At 34.0% G+C, this 17,309-nt stretch overlaps 1 protein-coding gene across 2 annotated transcripts in view; it reads left to right on the top strand.

Moving 5' to 3' along the window:
- The window catches only part of ARHGAP18 (Rho GTPase activating protein 18), a 222,350-nt gene that overhangs the window by 154,203 nt on the left and 50,838 nt on the right, over nt 1–17,309 (top strand). For both annotated transcript variants that reach the window (XM_074187562.1, XM_074187563.1), the window contains 3 exons: nt 4,727–4,965; nt 8,541–8,604; nt 14,024–14,193. In XM_074187562.1, the coding sequence (XP_074043663.1) occupies nt 4,727–4,965; nt 8,541–8,604; nt 14,024–14,193 (473 nt within the window). The remainder of the gene's footprint in view (nt 1–4,726; nt 4,966–8,540; nt 8,605–14,023; nt 14,194–17,309) is intronic.

Raw genomic sequence — 17,309 nt, 5'->3', positions numbered from 1 at the left:
ATACTTGCATATATGTGTAATATGTCCCTATACACATATACACATAAAGTAATGGCATTGTTTTGTTAAAGCAACTGTACAATCCAGTAGTAAGTTTTTGAATAAGTCCAACTCATTTTCTAGAATAACTGGACCATTTCATAACTCTAGACAATCTTCCTTAATATCATTAACATATATTCATATATTCAAACACACACACATACACCTAAATTTGTGATGTTGCATATGTACAAATGTATATATGATAAATATGTGCATGCATTTGATACATCTGTTATTCTGTTGTTTCAATTATGTTTGAATCTTTGTGACCTCATTTAGTTTTATGTTTTGTTTTCTTTTTGGTAGAGATACTAGAGTGGTTTGCCATTTCCTTCCCCAACCCATTTTACAGATAAGGAACTGAGTTAAATAAATTTAAGTGATTTGCCAGAGTCCACAACTAGTAAATATCTGGAGTCAGATTTGAACTCAGAAATATGAGTCTTTCTGATTTCAGCTATGGCATTCCAGCCACTCTACCACCTAGCTGCCCCTTATGTATATATAAATATGTACACACACATATGTATATGCAAATATTCAGTAATGACATTGTTTCAAAGCTTATGCATTGTCCAGTAGTAACTTTTTGAGTAATTCCAGATTACTTTCCATAATGGTTGGATCAGTTCATAAACTGATTAACTTCCTTCTATAATATCACTGACAGTTGATCAGCTAATGACTTTTTGTCATGATAATTCACTAGATGCAGCTTTCAAGAAAGATTTTATTTATTTTGAGAGTTTTACAATTCCCCCCCCCCCCATTCTTGCTTCCCTCCCCTACCCCCACAGATGGCATTCTGTTAGTTTTTACATTGTTCCCATGATACATTGATCTCAGTTGAATGTGATGACAGAGAAGTCACATCCCTAAGGAAGAAAAATAAAGTATGAGATGGTAAAATTACATAATAAGATAATGGTTTTTTCCCCTCTAATTTGAAGGTAATAGTCTTTGGTCTTTGTTCAAAGTCCATAATTATTTCTCTGGATACAGATGGTATTCTCCATTGCAGATAGCCCCAAATTGTCCCTGTTTGTTGCACTGATGGAATGAGCAAGTTCATCAAAGTAGATCATCACCCCCATGTTGCTGTTAGAGTGTACAATGTTTTTCTGGTTATGCTCATCTTGCTCAGTTCATTCAAATCCTTCCAGGCTTCCCTGAATTCCCATCCCTCCTGTTTTCTAATAGAACACAACTATTCTATTTTTTGACAGCCTTATTTACAACAAATGTTTACCTTATATTGATTTGCTATTATTTTAATTAATTATATATTCCACCCATTGGTAATACATTACCCTGTGAAATAAAACAGAACAAATCTCTCTCTTTTTTATAGTCCTTGAAATGTTTTTTTTTTAAATTTTATTTATTTAAGGCAATGGGGTTAAAGTGACTTGCCCAAGGTCATACAACTAGATAATTATTAAGTGTCTGAGGTCAGATTTGAACTCAGGTCCTCCTGACTCCAGGGCCAGTGCTCTATCTACTGTGCTACCTAGCTGCTTCCCCCTGAAATGTTTAAAGATAGCTAATGTGGCTTCCCTGAGTCTTATTTCTACTAAATAAACCTAATTCTTCCCACTGATTATCATATCATAGGATTTCCTTATATACCACCCCTTTGTTTCTTTTCTGAATTTTATTTAGTATATCATTTTCACTTGGGAAATACACAACTTTCTAAACGTAATAAAATTGGTGAGCCCACATTCTGGAAATGATAAATTTCAGCAAGAAGTCAAGAGAAACTGATTTTTAGATTACTTTAAATTTATGAACATTTGATTTTGAACTTCTTGATGTCAAGAACTATCTTTTGCCTTTATCTCCATTGCACTTAGCACAATATAGACTGACTTCTGGGTCTTTTTTATATAAAATGCTCTCTAGCTGTGTCTTGGGACTGTTAGATGGCACAATGGATAGAACATTAGATTTGGAAGCAGCAAGGCTCAGCTTCATGAATTCAAATCTGGCCTCAGACACTTGTTGGCTGTGTGATCCTGAGCAAGTAAATTTACCCTATTTGCCTCAGTTTCTTCATCTGCAAAATGAACTGGAGAAAGAAATGGCAAACCACTGTTGTTCCAGGTTATTGGAATAATTTAGAATTCTAATTCTATTATGCATTGTATTTATTATTCTTTTCAAATTGATCCTCATAATTCTTGGATCAATTGGACATTTGGATCACATTTTTTTTTTTGTTTTCATCTAAGACATGTCATTGAAACAAATGTTGAACTATGACAGGACCAATTTTCTTTTCCCATTTTTATTGATAACTTAAAAATGTAACTAAACATATATAAATATACAAATAATACTTTGAACAGGAAAATATAGTATTTTTCCATATACTGTCAGAAAAATATTTAAAAGTCAATGACAATGAACAAGAATCCTGTTTGTCTGAGACAGATTTCTATCAAGGTCAACTGAAGTATGAGTTCTAGAAGGTGCACTATAATTAAATAATATTTGATGACTGTTTTGATGTCTTCATCATTTCCTGAGATATTCCCCTCCTGCATTGAATCTTCCTTGATAAAAAATAAAGTTAAGCAAAAATCTACACACATAACAACTTCCTCTTGACAGCATATTGAAGCATTCCACACACATAGTCCCTCAATTATCTTCCAGAGAGAGAGAGAGAGAGTCAGTCAATTTCCAGTGCTGTTTGCCATTCCTATAAAGACCTTCCAGGTTGATAGCATTCCATTAATCAATATTCTTTAATTATTTTTCTCTAGTTATAATTATGCTTACCCCAGAATGTCTTCCATGTTAAAACTTTACAATCTAAAGGGTTTATTTTAAAATTTCTTATTTTTCTCAAACTTGGCTGTTGATTTTTGCTTAACTGTTATTTTTTATCAAGGAGTTTTCAAGGCAGGAGGGGAATATAACAGGAAACATCAAAACCAAAAATATTGTTGTCAAATATTCAATTATAGCACATCCTTCTATAATTAAATTTTCTATCTATTCCTTTATCATTACAAGACTTTTTTCCTGAATGCAGGGCTAGAACTATTCAGCTTATTATCATTTAATAGCAGTTTAAGTAAACAGACCTCAGAATCCCTAGGACTGGATTTTAAGTTCCCTTCTAACATATATTGACTGTGTGGCCTTGGGTAAGTCATTGAACATCTCAATGCTCCAGGTATTTCTAATTGTGGATCAAGCATGAGTTGATAGACTTTCCTCATAAGAATTCCCAATGAAATCACAGATCTGACTTGAAAAAAATTACAGCATTATGTTCTTTTATAGTAGTGCTGTCTATTCATTTTTTAGTAAAATCTATGAACCTGAAGGCTGTTTAATGGAAATTAGAGCAAGACAGTTGATAATTATTAGGAATATTTGATCTAATTTATATTGCATGCATAAATATGAAGTTATGTCACTCATAAATATGAAAATACATCCTTATTTAAAAAAATAAAAATTATTGCAACAATCTTTCCAAGGTTAGAAATGCTTTTTTCTACTTATCATAGCTTCTCTGCATTTTCATTTATCAATTTTACCTCCCTTCAATGCAACAAGTAATTCTAAAGTAATTGGACTCTTGGACACATTGATTATGACAAAAGAGCAAAGCAAGTAACACAAAGGAGTTGTAGCAGGTATAAAGTTGGCCTTGAAGTCAATGGTACTGATCTCTTAAAACTAAGTTGTAGGGAAGTTTCTAACTTGCACTGAAAAAGGGAAATTTCATGACTAGGAGTTCCATACAGAGATAAAATTACAGGGATCTACTTAAAAGTACAAGTGAGTTCTTCTCTGATAATTTGATTACTCACTTTTTATGGTTTATTTCCCTTTCTGAAAGGAAACATTTAATATTGTGGTTTCAGTATTTTCATTAATTATATTAGTTAGATATTTCATTAGTTATATTAGTTAGATAGTGGAGTATTTTAAAACTCACTCCTATCAATGATTTGAATTATCTCAGAAGTAGTTATCTATCAATAACTTCCCTGATCTGTATTTTGTAAGGGGAAAGGGTGTCTAAGTGCCATTAGAATTGCCCTGTATTATTTAAAACTTGAAGAATCTAAGGTTTAAAATCATGGAATCATTTATTGACAGATACTCCTTAGATATCTATATGGTGACTATTTCTTTTGCTTATAGCAGCTTAGTTTAGGAGATACTTTAAAAAAAGTTTTTTTTATTTAAGGCAATTGGGTTAAGTGACTTGCGCAAGGTCACACAGCTAAGCAATTAGTAAGTGTCTGAGTCCAGATTTGAACTTAAGTCCTCCTGACTCCAGTGCCGGTGCTCTATTCACTGCACCACCTTGCTGCCCCAGTTTAGGAAATCTTAAAGTCTATAGGACTATTTTCTGGAATTGTTAGGAGACCCAGCTAAAACCATGACTTTATTCTGGGGGAGGGTATAAAAATGGAGATATTGGGAAATCAAATTATTTCTGAGGCCATCAGAATTTTCTTTATCTTGGACCTAAAAGAACACATCTAAATATTGTGATTTTGCTTATTTGATTCATCTTTTTTTTGTGCCAAAATTTGGATATAATGTTTCTTAAGAATTGGGGTGGGATGAATTTTGTTACACTATGTTTTTATGATGGAGATTTTCTCAGTCTTTCTTGATTTGAGCACTATTTTTCTTCTTGTCTTAGAGGGGGAATTAGAAGAAGAATGGTTGAAAGAAGCTGGTTTGTCCTTACTCTTCTTTGGAGACTCTGCTGGAGATTCTCAAGAAAGCATGGTATTCTTATCAACGCTGACCAGGACTCAGGCAGCAGCAGTGCAGAAACGAGTTGAGACCGTCTCCCAGACAATGAGAAAGAAAAATAAGCAGTACCAAATCCCTGATGTCAGAGATATCTTTGCTCAACAGAGAGAGTCAACAGAAAAAGTAAGTGTTCTTTTCTGCAGCTGCTTGGGTAATGTTAATGAAAAGAAGACGTAACAGGTGAGTCTGTTCATCATCCATCCCATATGTATAAAGGAGGATGGATCTCTTCTTTTTCTGCTCTCATTGAAATCTAGAATTCTGATTTATTTGGAGAATTTTGATAGTTGGATGGAAGTAGAGTGTGAACAAAAGCATCATTTTCCCTAAGAATTCTGAACTTTTCTTTTTATACTTTAAGAACTAGTTAGTCCTGTATCCTTGAAGTTGTATTATTTTCGGCACTTCCCTCCTCCATGTACACTTGGTTTACTCTTCCAACCACCATCTTTGTTTTTGTTTTTCTTTTCTGGTATTTCTACTTCCTTGTAGAGCACATCTGCAACTGTGTTGTTATGATTCCAAATGTGGTAGTTCTTCTCTTGTTGGTGGGAAAATAGTATTATAAAAATCTTTACTTATTTATTTTTTTTTGGTCTGTTTGTTGTCCTCCATCCAGTTTCATTTTTAATGCCCTCAGCATGACTTTGCTTAGTTGGGTCTCTTGCCAAACTTGCTGTAAACTTGTTTTTCCCTGTGGTGCTTCTCACTGTTTTATGAGCCAGTATTGCTCATAATCTTCCACCACCCTCCTTCATGAGATTTTGCAAACAAGTTTCTATTCTAAACTGGTGTTGCCCTTAGCTGCCAAATCTTCCCTTTTGGCAAGGAGATCTTATAGGATCTCCTTAAGGAGAAGGGTGAGAAAATAGACTGAGCAAAATCTATGTAATCACATGCATACCAGTTTCAGTAAGCATGTCACCCCTCAAAGTTGATAACAACAATTTTTTTTAAAGCAAAATTCTAGTAAATTCTTGAACCAGATGGTCTTGAATCTCCTAATGGAGACAGCAGAATAGGGGGAACACAAATTAATTAAAATAATGTTAATTTGTTCAAAGTTCACACTGAATTATAAAATAGATATTTAATAAAATTATTATTATAGATCTTAGTGCCTCATGAACCTGTATTGCATTTGTGATAATCTGTTTTGTACATTTAGCAACTGCAGCAGACTTCAGCCAGCTGTGTTTATAAGTACATGAACTACAGGAGTTGAGAGTGTATAGATGCCTCAGTCTTAAATGCTTTCACATGAAGTCTTGCTGACACTAGGAAATTCACTACAGAAATGAATGCCATCTGCCCTGTCATCCTCGATTGCTAAAGAAAACAATTCAAGTCCAGTGCATGAAAATGTGCCTTTAGATGTTGAAGTAGAAATATTGCCTGTATTTTCTCAACTACAGAAGGATATTCTTTAACTAGTTTATCTGGGATAGTTGGGGTCACAATATTAATATATTTTTGTTCTGAACAAGAATGGGGCAGTTCCATTCATGTGGACTTTATGCCCGTATCTGAAATGTGGATATTCCTAGATGTTTTTGACTAGTAAGATAATGACATTGACAGTATAGGAACACATCTATTCTAGTGCTTTCTTTGCTCTCTTCTTTTAGTGATCACAAAAAAACCACCTGTTGCCTACCCAGTTAGCGAGTATAGTTCTCAGTACATATCAGATGATGGAAATAGGAATTGAAATTGTTCAGTGGAGTATTAAACTCCTTCCATTTCTGTGTTCAGCGAATACACATTAATTAATTTGTGGGAGTGGAATGATTTGATGAATTTTAATTTTTTTTGTTGTTTTTCAGTCATTTTTAGTTTTGATTGACTTTTTTTAAAACCCCATTTGGGTTTTTTTGGTAAAGATACTGGAGTGGTTTGCCATTTCCTTCTATAGCTCATTTTTACAAATGAGGAAACTGAGGCAATTAAGACTAACTTGCTCAGGGTCTCACAGTGTCTGAATCTGGATTTGAACTCAGGTCTTCTTGATTCTAGGTCCTGTGCTCTACCTAGCTTCCCCTTTAGATGATTACTATATTAATACTATTCAAATTCCATAGAGTACACACAATGAGAACATTCAAATTGGATACTCCTAACAGAAGGAAGGGATCAGTCATACTTGTACCCTCTTCCTGTAAACCCTAGGGAGCCTCTAGCTCAGACTCTTGTTTACACATCAGGAATTTATCTAGAAGTAATTGCCAATACTAGTATTCTTCATTGAATCCAAATTTCAGTGGATTGTAGATTGCCATGATTTCAGGAGAAACAAAATTATAGATGAGCCAAAGATTCACTGAAAGATGTGTAATATAACTAAATTGACTAAAGCAAGTGCCCCCTCCTTTCTGTTTAAGTTTGAAACCACTGGGGGAAAGGTACATGACTCCGTGGATGGAGCACTGGACCAGAGTCAGAAGGATTTGAGTTCCAAAACTGCCTCAGCCACGTGATACTTCCTAGTTATATGGACCTGAGCAAGTCACTTAATCCAATTACCACCCCCCAAAAAAGAAAAAAAGAAACCACATGGTTAAAATGTATTACCAACAGTAATTTTTAAATATTTACACACACTAGGAGAGGAAGAGGCAGCATTGTGACAATACAGTGGGAAAAATGATGAATTTAGAGATGTTTGGATTTGTTCTATTTATTCCCTGGGTGATCTTGTTGGCTTAATCCCTCTGGTCCTCAGCTTTCCCCATCTGTAAAAATCAAGAGTTTGGATTTAAGGCCTTTCCCATTCTATTTCTGTGAATTTATGATTTGAAAAAGATTGCTGGGGCGGCTAGGTGGTACAGTGGATCTTAATAATTACCAAGCCCTGTGGCCTTGGGCAAGCCACTTAACCCCATTGCCTTGAAAAATCTAAAAACAACAAAAAACGAAAAACAAACAAACAAAAAGATTGCTGGCCCTTTATGTAGCAGGAAAAGGAATAGGTGACTAGCCCCTACAGGTATCCATAATGATTTAAAAGATGGAAGATATAGCCTTCTTTCTATTGGACAATTTTATGGAAGACTTAGGTAAGGGTATAAGCAAGTAGTATACAAGAATACTCATGTCAATGAGATGAGACCTCTAAAGGTGATGGTCAGGAAGACTCTTCTTCTTATGTTCAAATCTGGCCTCAGCTACTTATTAGCTGTGTGACCTTAGGCAAGTCACTTAACCCTGTTTGTTTAAGTTTCATCATTCTATAAAATCAACTGGAGATGCAAATGGTATATCATTGCCAAGAAAATCCCAAATGAGGTCAAAAAGAGTCAAGACTGAAAATGACTAATCAACTCTGTGTGTGTGTGTGTGTGTGTATATATAGCATATTTATACATGCATATATATGTATGTATATATATATATATGTATATGTGTGTATATTTATACTTTTCTCTACTTGGATTGTGAATTTTTTGATGATGATGGTAGTGGTTGTGGTGACTTATTTCTAATACTTTTACCCAATAGTCAGGGTTTTCACAGGGATTGTACAGGTATATACAAAGATTATTTGTTAGCTTATTTATTGTAAGTTTAGTATTTATTTGTTTATTTTAGGACAATTCCAGTAAGCATCCCATTGTCTAAAATTAACAAAATTACTTTTTAAAGTGAATTTTTTTTTTGGTAACTCAGTCTGACTGAATGGCTTGTTTTTCTGTCTTTAGGTTCTACATGGTAGCGAGTTGGACTCAGTCAGAACAAATGAAAACCAAAATGAAGGAAAACATGGTAATGCCATTTTTCTTTTATTTTTCCCATTATTGGTTGAATATAAATTCATGACTAGTTAAAAAATTCACTTTCTGCTGAGAATGAGAATTGTTCTATATTGAATAATCTCTTGGGGACCTGTATTTTTAGGCATTCAAATATATAGTTAGGTGGTTAATTGGAACAGTGGACCTGGAATCAGGAAAATCTGATTTCAAATTCATCCTAGTTAAGTGACTCTAGGCAAGTCATGTATCATTTGCTCATCTTGAAAAATGGAGATAACAATATTTATCTTCCAGGGTGCTGTTGAGGAAACTGAGACATTTTGCAGATGAAGAAACTGAGTTAAACAGATTAAAATAACTTGCCCGGAGTCACACATATCATATGTGTCTGAGTCTGTCTTTGAACTCCTGTCTTCCTAACTCTATCCATTGAATCCCTAGCTACTTCTTCAAATGAAATAGTGCATTTAAAATATTTCACAAAGCTTAAAAAGTTCATAGAAATGCTAGATGTTCTTTTTCTTCTTCTTCTTCTTCTTATTATTAGTAGTAGTAGTAGTAGTAATTAAATCCTATGATCCTATGACATCTCAGTTGCCTCCTGAGTAACCATTCTTTTGTGCCTCTTCTCTCATAGTCAAAGTAACTTTTCTTTTTCTACTTTATTAATTTTATTTTTTTTGCTTCAGTTTACTCATCTGTAAAATAGGAGTAATAAAAAAAAACTTACCTCCTTGCATTGTCCTAAGGATCAGATGAGATAATATTTGAAAAACACTTTGAAAATCTTAAAGTGCTAGCTATTATTAGCTAATATATATGTGTATGTATTTAATATTGTTTTATTTACATTCTGTGGGTACAGAATTTTTTTTAATGATAAAATGACCTGTTATCTCCAGAGATAGCTTTTCCTTTCTCTTCTTCCCCTTCAATCTTTTTATCAGAAAATATTTCATTGGTAGGAAAATACAACTTTGGACTGTCAAAATGTTGGCTTAATATTAGAGATGAACAACTTATGCTAGCATGAGTGTAGATAATTATCCCTTCTGCATCACAACTTTCCCCATCATGATTTCAATATTTAGGTCATGAGTAGGCCTATATACATTTATTCCTTCTATATTGCAATTACCCCCACCATGATTTCAATATATGTGTTGCAGATTGACTTAGGAAATTATAAATGGGAATTTTTTGTTTAATGGGAGTTTTGCAGAAGTCATAGATGATATGTGAAGGCCAACAGACTTCAAAACAGCCTATGACCAAATACTTAACTGAAATTTTACAATAAAATACTACAAATACCCCCTAAAAAAAAAAGGGAAAACTCAGTCTTCTCTGGTACAAATGGAGAGCCAAAAAAATTTCAGGAAGATTTTTCTAGATTGGGGGAGGGGGGAGTGCTGGGCTCCTCACTACTAAGATTTGGAAGGCATGATTGTACTTTGGATTTTTAAGGTTTTATGGCTGACAATCCCATATTCACTGATGAGAGCTTGACCAGGGGTCTTTCCCCTCTTTTTTGTAGTCCAGCAGTCTATACAAGTGAGAAGTTCTAAAAAGGCCAATTCATCATGTTAGACCTTGCCAGAAGCAGTCCTTGTATCAACCAGGCAGGAGGAGTGTGACCTACTTGTTCCCTGATTTACATGTGCTTTGGCCAGCTCACTGTGAAGTGGGCCCAGATCCTCAAATTAGCATAATAAGAGAATCAATTAAACTCAAGTAAATCCTTGCTAGTCTCCCAGTGTTTACAACTGCACCTGTGTTCAGTACTGTTCATTGCTCTTTTTCAGTCAGTGAAGAAACCAGTGTGAGGCAAATGGAAAAATCTGAAGTGAATGATAGGAAGCACTGTCTGGGGTTCATTCAAAAGTGTGCCTCCCACCAGAACCCCTGAGGGTGGATGGGAGGGGATTCATTCAGAATGCCTTTCCAACACTCAATTTTTATACAAATTATTTAAATTAGTTTTGTTCTTTCATTTAGGCTGTCGGTTCTAGACCTAAATGTAGCACTTTCATATTTGAAAATGGGTCTTAATTATTTGTAGGATATTCCCTCATTATTGTGTACACAGTCTTTCTCAACATGGTAATGGCACAATATTCTTAATAAATAAATATAATGGAAAAAAACATCATTTTTTAAAAAAAACCCTATATTCTATTATCTATTAGCTGGTACCTTACAAAAAGGGAAAACAGTTTTATTAAAAGTTCCATTTGAATTTTTGTAATCTGAGTATGAATGATGAGAAAACAGTCATCTTTAAGCAGTTTTACAAAATATCAGATGCACTGGTACATCTGATTTCATTGCAATAATAGGAAACTGAGGGAGAGAAATTAAGAGATTCACACCTTGAGAATTTTGAACAAGAGCCAAATGGTTTCTTGTAGTGCCATGTGTTAATTCCCATCTGACAATAAACAATAATCCAATTATTATTCTGTGATGGATATGATTCATCACCAGTTTGATTGCTTGTAGTAAATTACATACTCAACTCTTAGGTCTTTATTTGAAAGAAATTCCCCCCTGTATAAAAGTGCCTAGATAAACTATAGTTGTGTTAACTTGTATGTTTCTGCTCACAACTCTTTCCTTTTCAGTGTTTTTATGGGGAGGGGATTTTTGTTTGATGTGTTTCTTGTCTTTATTTCTGATTCATTTCTTTTACTATCAAGCATTCTTTCTAGCAAGATCTAATTGCTTTGAAGGAACCCAATTACTGTCTTCATTGTGACTTTTTTCTTTTTTGTGTGGGTGAATAGTCAGGGAGAAGGACAATATTTTCTTGAAAAATTCTTAGCCGCATATATGGTAGTACAAAATAGTTGCTAATTTTAAAAAGTGGCCAATCAGCTTTCTTCTTTACAGCAGTATCCTAGGTAACGGACACACAGTCACAGAAAAGTATGAACCAGAATAAACCAGGAGCAAAATAGATTGGAAAAAACCTTGCCTTGACCCTTTGGTCATCACCTCAAAACAAGACAGAAAAATAGTTAATAAGATGCCAATATTGGAAAACGTATTTATAGATTGAGTTTGGTTCTTAAAAAGAAATAGTAGCTTTGTGTAATATTCATTGATGACCTGCTCGCTTTTCTCATTATTTGAATATAGGTATGTTATTATCATTGTTATTAAGAGCAATAGTAATAAAGCTTTAAGTTGTGCTTTGAAGGGATAGGAGCACAAGATGAACTTAATTAGCTGTGAAATTCAACATAAATGGGTTTTGAAGGGGACATAAGTAGATAGTACAGTAGATAAAACTCAGGAAGTTTTTTATCTCAATTTCCTCATCAAAATGAGTTGGAAAAGGAAATGGTAAATCACTCCAATATCTGCCAAGAAAACTCCCCATATGTCCCAAAGAGTTGGACATTAATGAAAAATGACTCGACAACAAAAGTATACAAGAGTTTTAAAAATTGCATTTATTTGTATTTTTATTTTTTTTTTGGTTTTCAAAATAATAGATACTCAGATGAAATGATTGTTTTCTTCCCAACCATTTTCATTTTAATTTCCAGTCAAATCTCTGTATTTGTTAGCTTTTCCCTAGGCATCTTTCAAAAACTCATCAAACTCCTGTGTGACTGGGTCAGTATGCTATGTAAGCTTTTATCAGGCTTCTAAATTGTGAACAGAATGAATAGGATGAAAAAATCAGAACACAACACAACACAACACAAAACACATCCAGGCTGTTTCAGTATGTGCTACATTCAAAACTGGAAAGTTTCCTGGAGAATTTACCTAGAAGCCTCATCATCATCATAAGTTAAAGCTGCTTGTTTTGGGAGAGAAGTTCAGAATATTAATAAAGACTGTCATGACTGGAGAAAAAAAATTAATCCTTGGGAATGATGATGAAGTTCAGAATATCTTTGACTAATATCTATGGCCCCAAGGATTCTCTGGGTTTCTTTGTATTCTTCTACCAGTTTGTTTTGGTACCAGCTGGCCCCAGCCCTCACTTATAGCTATTAGCTTTTTGGCACTTCTGGCTTTGAAATTCTCAGAATACTAAGTAGGTAAAATTCCAGTAAAGGGCAGGTCGGGTGGGAGGGAGGTTTATTCCAGGAAACTTAGCACCAAGCAGGTAGAGAAATCTGGTGCTGGCACTATTAAAGAATCCCAGCCAACTCTATGCCTCCTTTACTAATCAAATATACAGCACTATCTTATTAATAATCCTCAATTTGGTAAAGTTGATGTTAAAACAATAAGTTTTTTTTGATATATCGTAGTCTAAGGTATATGTAAGTATAGTTATATAGAGAAGTAAAGATGAATATTTAGTCAATAAAATTGCATATGTTTACTTCCTTGGAAAGTCCCTTTGTTATCATTTTATCATTTTCTGAATTTTCCACTTATCTTCTTATTTTTTAGTACTCACCAAAGTCCTTCAATCCTTCATCATGGTATATTAGTTACCCTAGGCTATGTCTTTGGAGTTAGAATTCTCTTGGTCAGTTTCTATGAAACTAGAAAGGCTTCAAATGTAAGCTTGGTAATAGTTGAGAGGTCTTAAAGCCAGTCTGCCTATTTTTTTGTTTTAAGTTTTTACTTATTTAAGGCAATGATATTATGTAACTTGTACAAAGTCACACAGCTAGGCAATCATTAAATGTCTGAGACCAAAAAAAAAAGTCTGAGACCGAATTTGAACTCAGGGCCTCCTGACTTCAGGGCTAGTGGAATAGTCTGGCTATTTCTGAAGAGGCATCTTGACATGCTGTCCATGAGGCAATGATTTTTTTCATTTATTTTCATTTTCATGTTCATTTTGTAAGCGGCACTTGGGGACAAATCTTGTTTCACATTTATTAACTGTGTGACTCTGGACAAAACCTTTGATCTTTCTCAGTCTCAAGTTCCTTATCCATAAAATGGGGTTAAAAATGATGATGATGCTTATTTGTCATTGTCAAAGAAGACCATGACATGAGGAAGTGATGTCAGGACAAGCAAGTGAATTGTATTTGAATTGAGGGGGTGCTATATTAAGTCACCAGCCTCACTTTCTTTTCTGAAACCACCTGGGTTCAGTAGCCAGATATGGATCAGGAGATGGCCCTGGATGTGAGACAATCAGGGTTAAGTGATTTGTCCAAGGTCACACAGCTAGTATATGTCTAGGTGCCCCAAGGATAAAAAAAAGCTCCTATCTCACAGAATTTTTAAGGATCAAGAAGTCTTTTACAAACCCAAGTCCTGAATAAGTGCTAGTAATTTTTTTTTTGGAGATACTAATTCACCAATTGTTTAATGAACCAGAGAAGACTTATAATTTGCTTTGTAGCAGAAATCAACACAGAATATTGATCATTTTATGATAATATGTAATTAGCAGGAAAATAATGATATAATATTGTTGACTTTGCATCTCTTATGTCCAGATCTGGCCTCTAACCTTGAAATGACTGAGAACAGCCCATGTCTGCCTGAAGATGCACCTGTTTCTGAAACAGACATCAACTTAGAGATTTCCTTTGCAGAACAAGCAGCCAATTTGAAGGAGATCTCAAAAGAAAAACTTCTGGAGAAAGAAGAGTACAACTCATTACCTGTATGTATATCTCTTGAGGCTTCACTTCTGAAACTAAACAGACCTTATATGACATGTGTTCTCTTAACATGTATGGAATGAATGAATGGATGAATATTGACTTTTATCTCTTTGAGTCGGGTGTTAGTTCCTTGATTTCCATTCCAAGTCTATAGCTCCTTTATATAACATTTAAATAGGTGATTTCATAAGTGTAAATATTCATTTCAGCAATTTATCCTCTATTGAATACAACACAATAAAGTGACAATAATTTTCACCTTATTCTTTACCTTCTTCCTTTTTTATCTACTCATTTATTCATTTATTTTGTTTTTTATTTTTATAAATACATGTTATGAAAGTTTTTCAACATTCATCCATATGTGTCAGTACACTTTTAAATTACAAAATTTCCTTCCCACCCTTCTACCCTCAGCAGCAAACAGTCAGATTAACATTGTACAGACATATTTGTGATAAACATGTTTATAGATTAGTCATTTTTGGTATGAGGAATTAAGATTAAGGGAAAGAGATACATAAGAGATATTTTTAATGAAGTATTCATCAGATTCTGAAGGGTTTTTAAATTTTTTTTTGCTTTCGTTTTGCTTTTTTTCCCTGGATGGGGATAGCATTGCTTCCTTTCCTAAAAGCATTTAAAAAACCTAGTGTTGGCATCTTTTCAACATTAATTCTTTAAATTCTATCAATCTTTAGTAAAAATTTATTTTTTAGTTTTTTGTCTGCAGAAATCCCAAACTTTGTTTTGCTTAGATTAACCAGAACACTTAGAGATATGCTTTGATGGCAGTCTTGCATCTGTCAATTAATTGATTAAGTACCAATTATATTTAATTCTTTTAATCTGACCAAGGGATCTTTGGCAAATTAGCTTCAGTTTTGATGTAGAAACAAATCCAATGGTTAATTAGCAGCCTCTTTTCATTCTATTTGTTTTACTTGCCAAATTAATACAACTCTTTTCTACTTCATGTCCAAAGAAGACAAGTAAGATAGTGGATAGCGTAGTCATCTCTCTTGTCCAGATTTGTAGGCCTCCTACAAACTATTTGAAATTTCATGTTGTTAGACCCCCATTTGAATTCTCATTACTTTCTATTTAAACCTGTTGTTAATAAGAACTTTGGTTGTTCAGTATTTCACTCTCCAGTGTATTAGACATAGCAGACTAGAAAGGTCATATAAGAGGAAATGTTAGAAATTGTGAAACAACTCAGGATCAAAGCACCTGGTCCAGATTCTAGTTCTGCTTCCTTACTTGGTGTGTCTTTCATTAAGCAACTAATTTGCTTCTTGGACCTTAGTTTCCTCATTTGTAAAAAAGTAGTGAAAATAATTGCACTAGCTATCATGTAGTGTTATTGAATGAAGTACACTGCCAGCTTTAAAGCATTAGAAACATGAACTTACTATTATTGTAATAAAGAGAGTTGAAGTTATAGACTGTCAAAGAAGCTGGAGACAATAAATTAAGAAGAGAGAGAAAACTTGTCTTATAAGTATATAATTATATACTGTATATAAAAGACAAATCAATAAATATTTGCTTCCTATTTTGTGCCTAATAATAGGTAGGCTTCAAAAGGCAAACCTATATTGAAAGAGATCTCTAGAAATATGAAAAAAATTCAGTTTTTGTGAAGTCTTTAATTCTATTTTTATGCAAGCATAAAGAAAGAGTAGCTTCTGCTGAATCACATTCCTTGCACAACAAACTAGACAATCTACTCCATTAACTAAACAAAAATGTGAGGAAATTTCATAAATATTTAAAGGTTCTACCATGAATTAAACATTGGGATAAAGAGCTCATTCTTTTTATTAGGTGCTGTGTTAAAAAAAAAATTGCTAGCTAAGCCAAATGCTTGAAGTAATAATATTTTAGACTTTTGTGAATATTTATCTGGGATAATGCTTCAATTATTGGATCGCATTTCTCTTTTTGGAATGTTATAGTGATTGCAGTTTAATATTGGATCATCTTTTCTGTGTGGTAAGTTATTGTTAGTTATTCATATCAGAACAGTGGGTTTAGTGAAAAGCACAGGAAAAATCTGGGTGCCATTCTTAGTGATTATAAGATAAGATGACTTTACCAGTTTGAATATCACCATTGAATATCACAGTCAGTGCTATAACAGACCTAGAAGTTATGAAGTCAATAAGCAAGTAATCATTTTATACCTGAATTGATAATGTATCTACCTCATTGTAGGGAATAGATCTTAAACTAAGCTATCTGAATAATAATTATTCACCCTGAGGAAATTCATGTTTATTTTCTTGTTATTCTCCTTGTGCCCACTTAATTTTTTTAAATAATAATTCAGGAGATGCAGTATCTCAAAATGGACAGAGCCTGAATAATTACAATCATAACCATAGCTAATATTTATGTGTCACTGGTCTTTACAGTTGTTATTTCCTTTTTTCTTCCATAGCAATCTTGGGACATAAATACTATTCTCATTCCCATTTTGCAGATAAGGAAACAAAGTGACTTGCCCAAGGAAACATAGCTAGTAATTGTCTGAGACTGAATTTGAACAAAGGTTCAGGCCTGGCAGTCTATCCCGCTATACCACCAAGTTGACTGATGTGGGTTCAAGTCTAGCCCCTGCCACATACTGGTGGGGTGGCTATTACCAAGGTCTTTTGGAATGCATGGCAACTTTTGAAGAATCTTAATTGTGGAAGAAGTTCCCCATGAGAAAATCACAGTTCTAGATCAACCCTCTCCCTTCCCCCACCCAACATCCCATTTTATTGTAAATGTCAGATGTTAATTGTAACTTACTTAATTGGTGACAGTTCAGAGATTCACTTTTTTTTTTGGACTTTTTTTTTGTAAGGCAGTGGGGTTAAGTGGCTTGCCCAAGGCCACACAGCTAGGTAATTATTAAGTGTCTGAGGTTGGATTTGAACTCAGGTACCCCTGACTCCAGGGCTGGTGCTCTATCCACTGTGCCACCTAGCCACCCCAGAAATTCATTCTTAGTGAGAATTAGATGATCAAGTGTTAATAGAAACTCTATCCATACTATGGGTATAGATGCACGCTATATAGAGGAAGCTGCTATTAGCAGTTTCTCTAGTGTTTATGATTGCCT

The sequence above is a fragment of the Macrotis lagotis genome, chromosome 5 (assembly GCF_037893015.1).
Source record: "Macrotis lagotis isolate mMagLag1 chromosome 5, bilby.v1.9.chrom.fasta, whole genome shotgun sequence".
NCBI classification, from domain to species: Eukaryota; Metazoa; Chordata; class Mammalia; order Peramelemorphia; family Peramelidae; genus Macrotis; species Macrotis lagotis.
The sequence above is the reverse complement of the archived record's forward strand: the minus strand, read 5'-3'. Positions and strand labels throughout refer to the sequence as shown.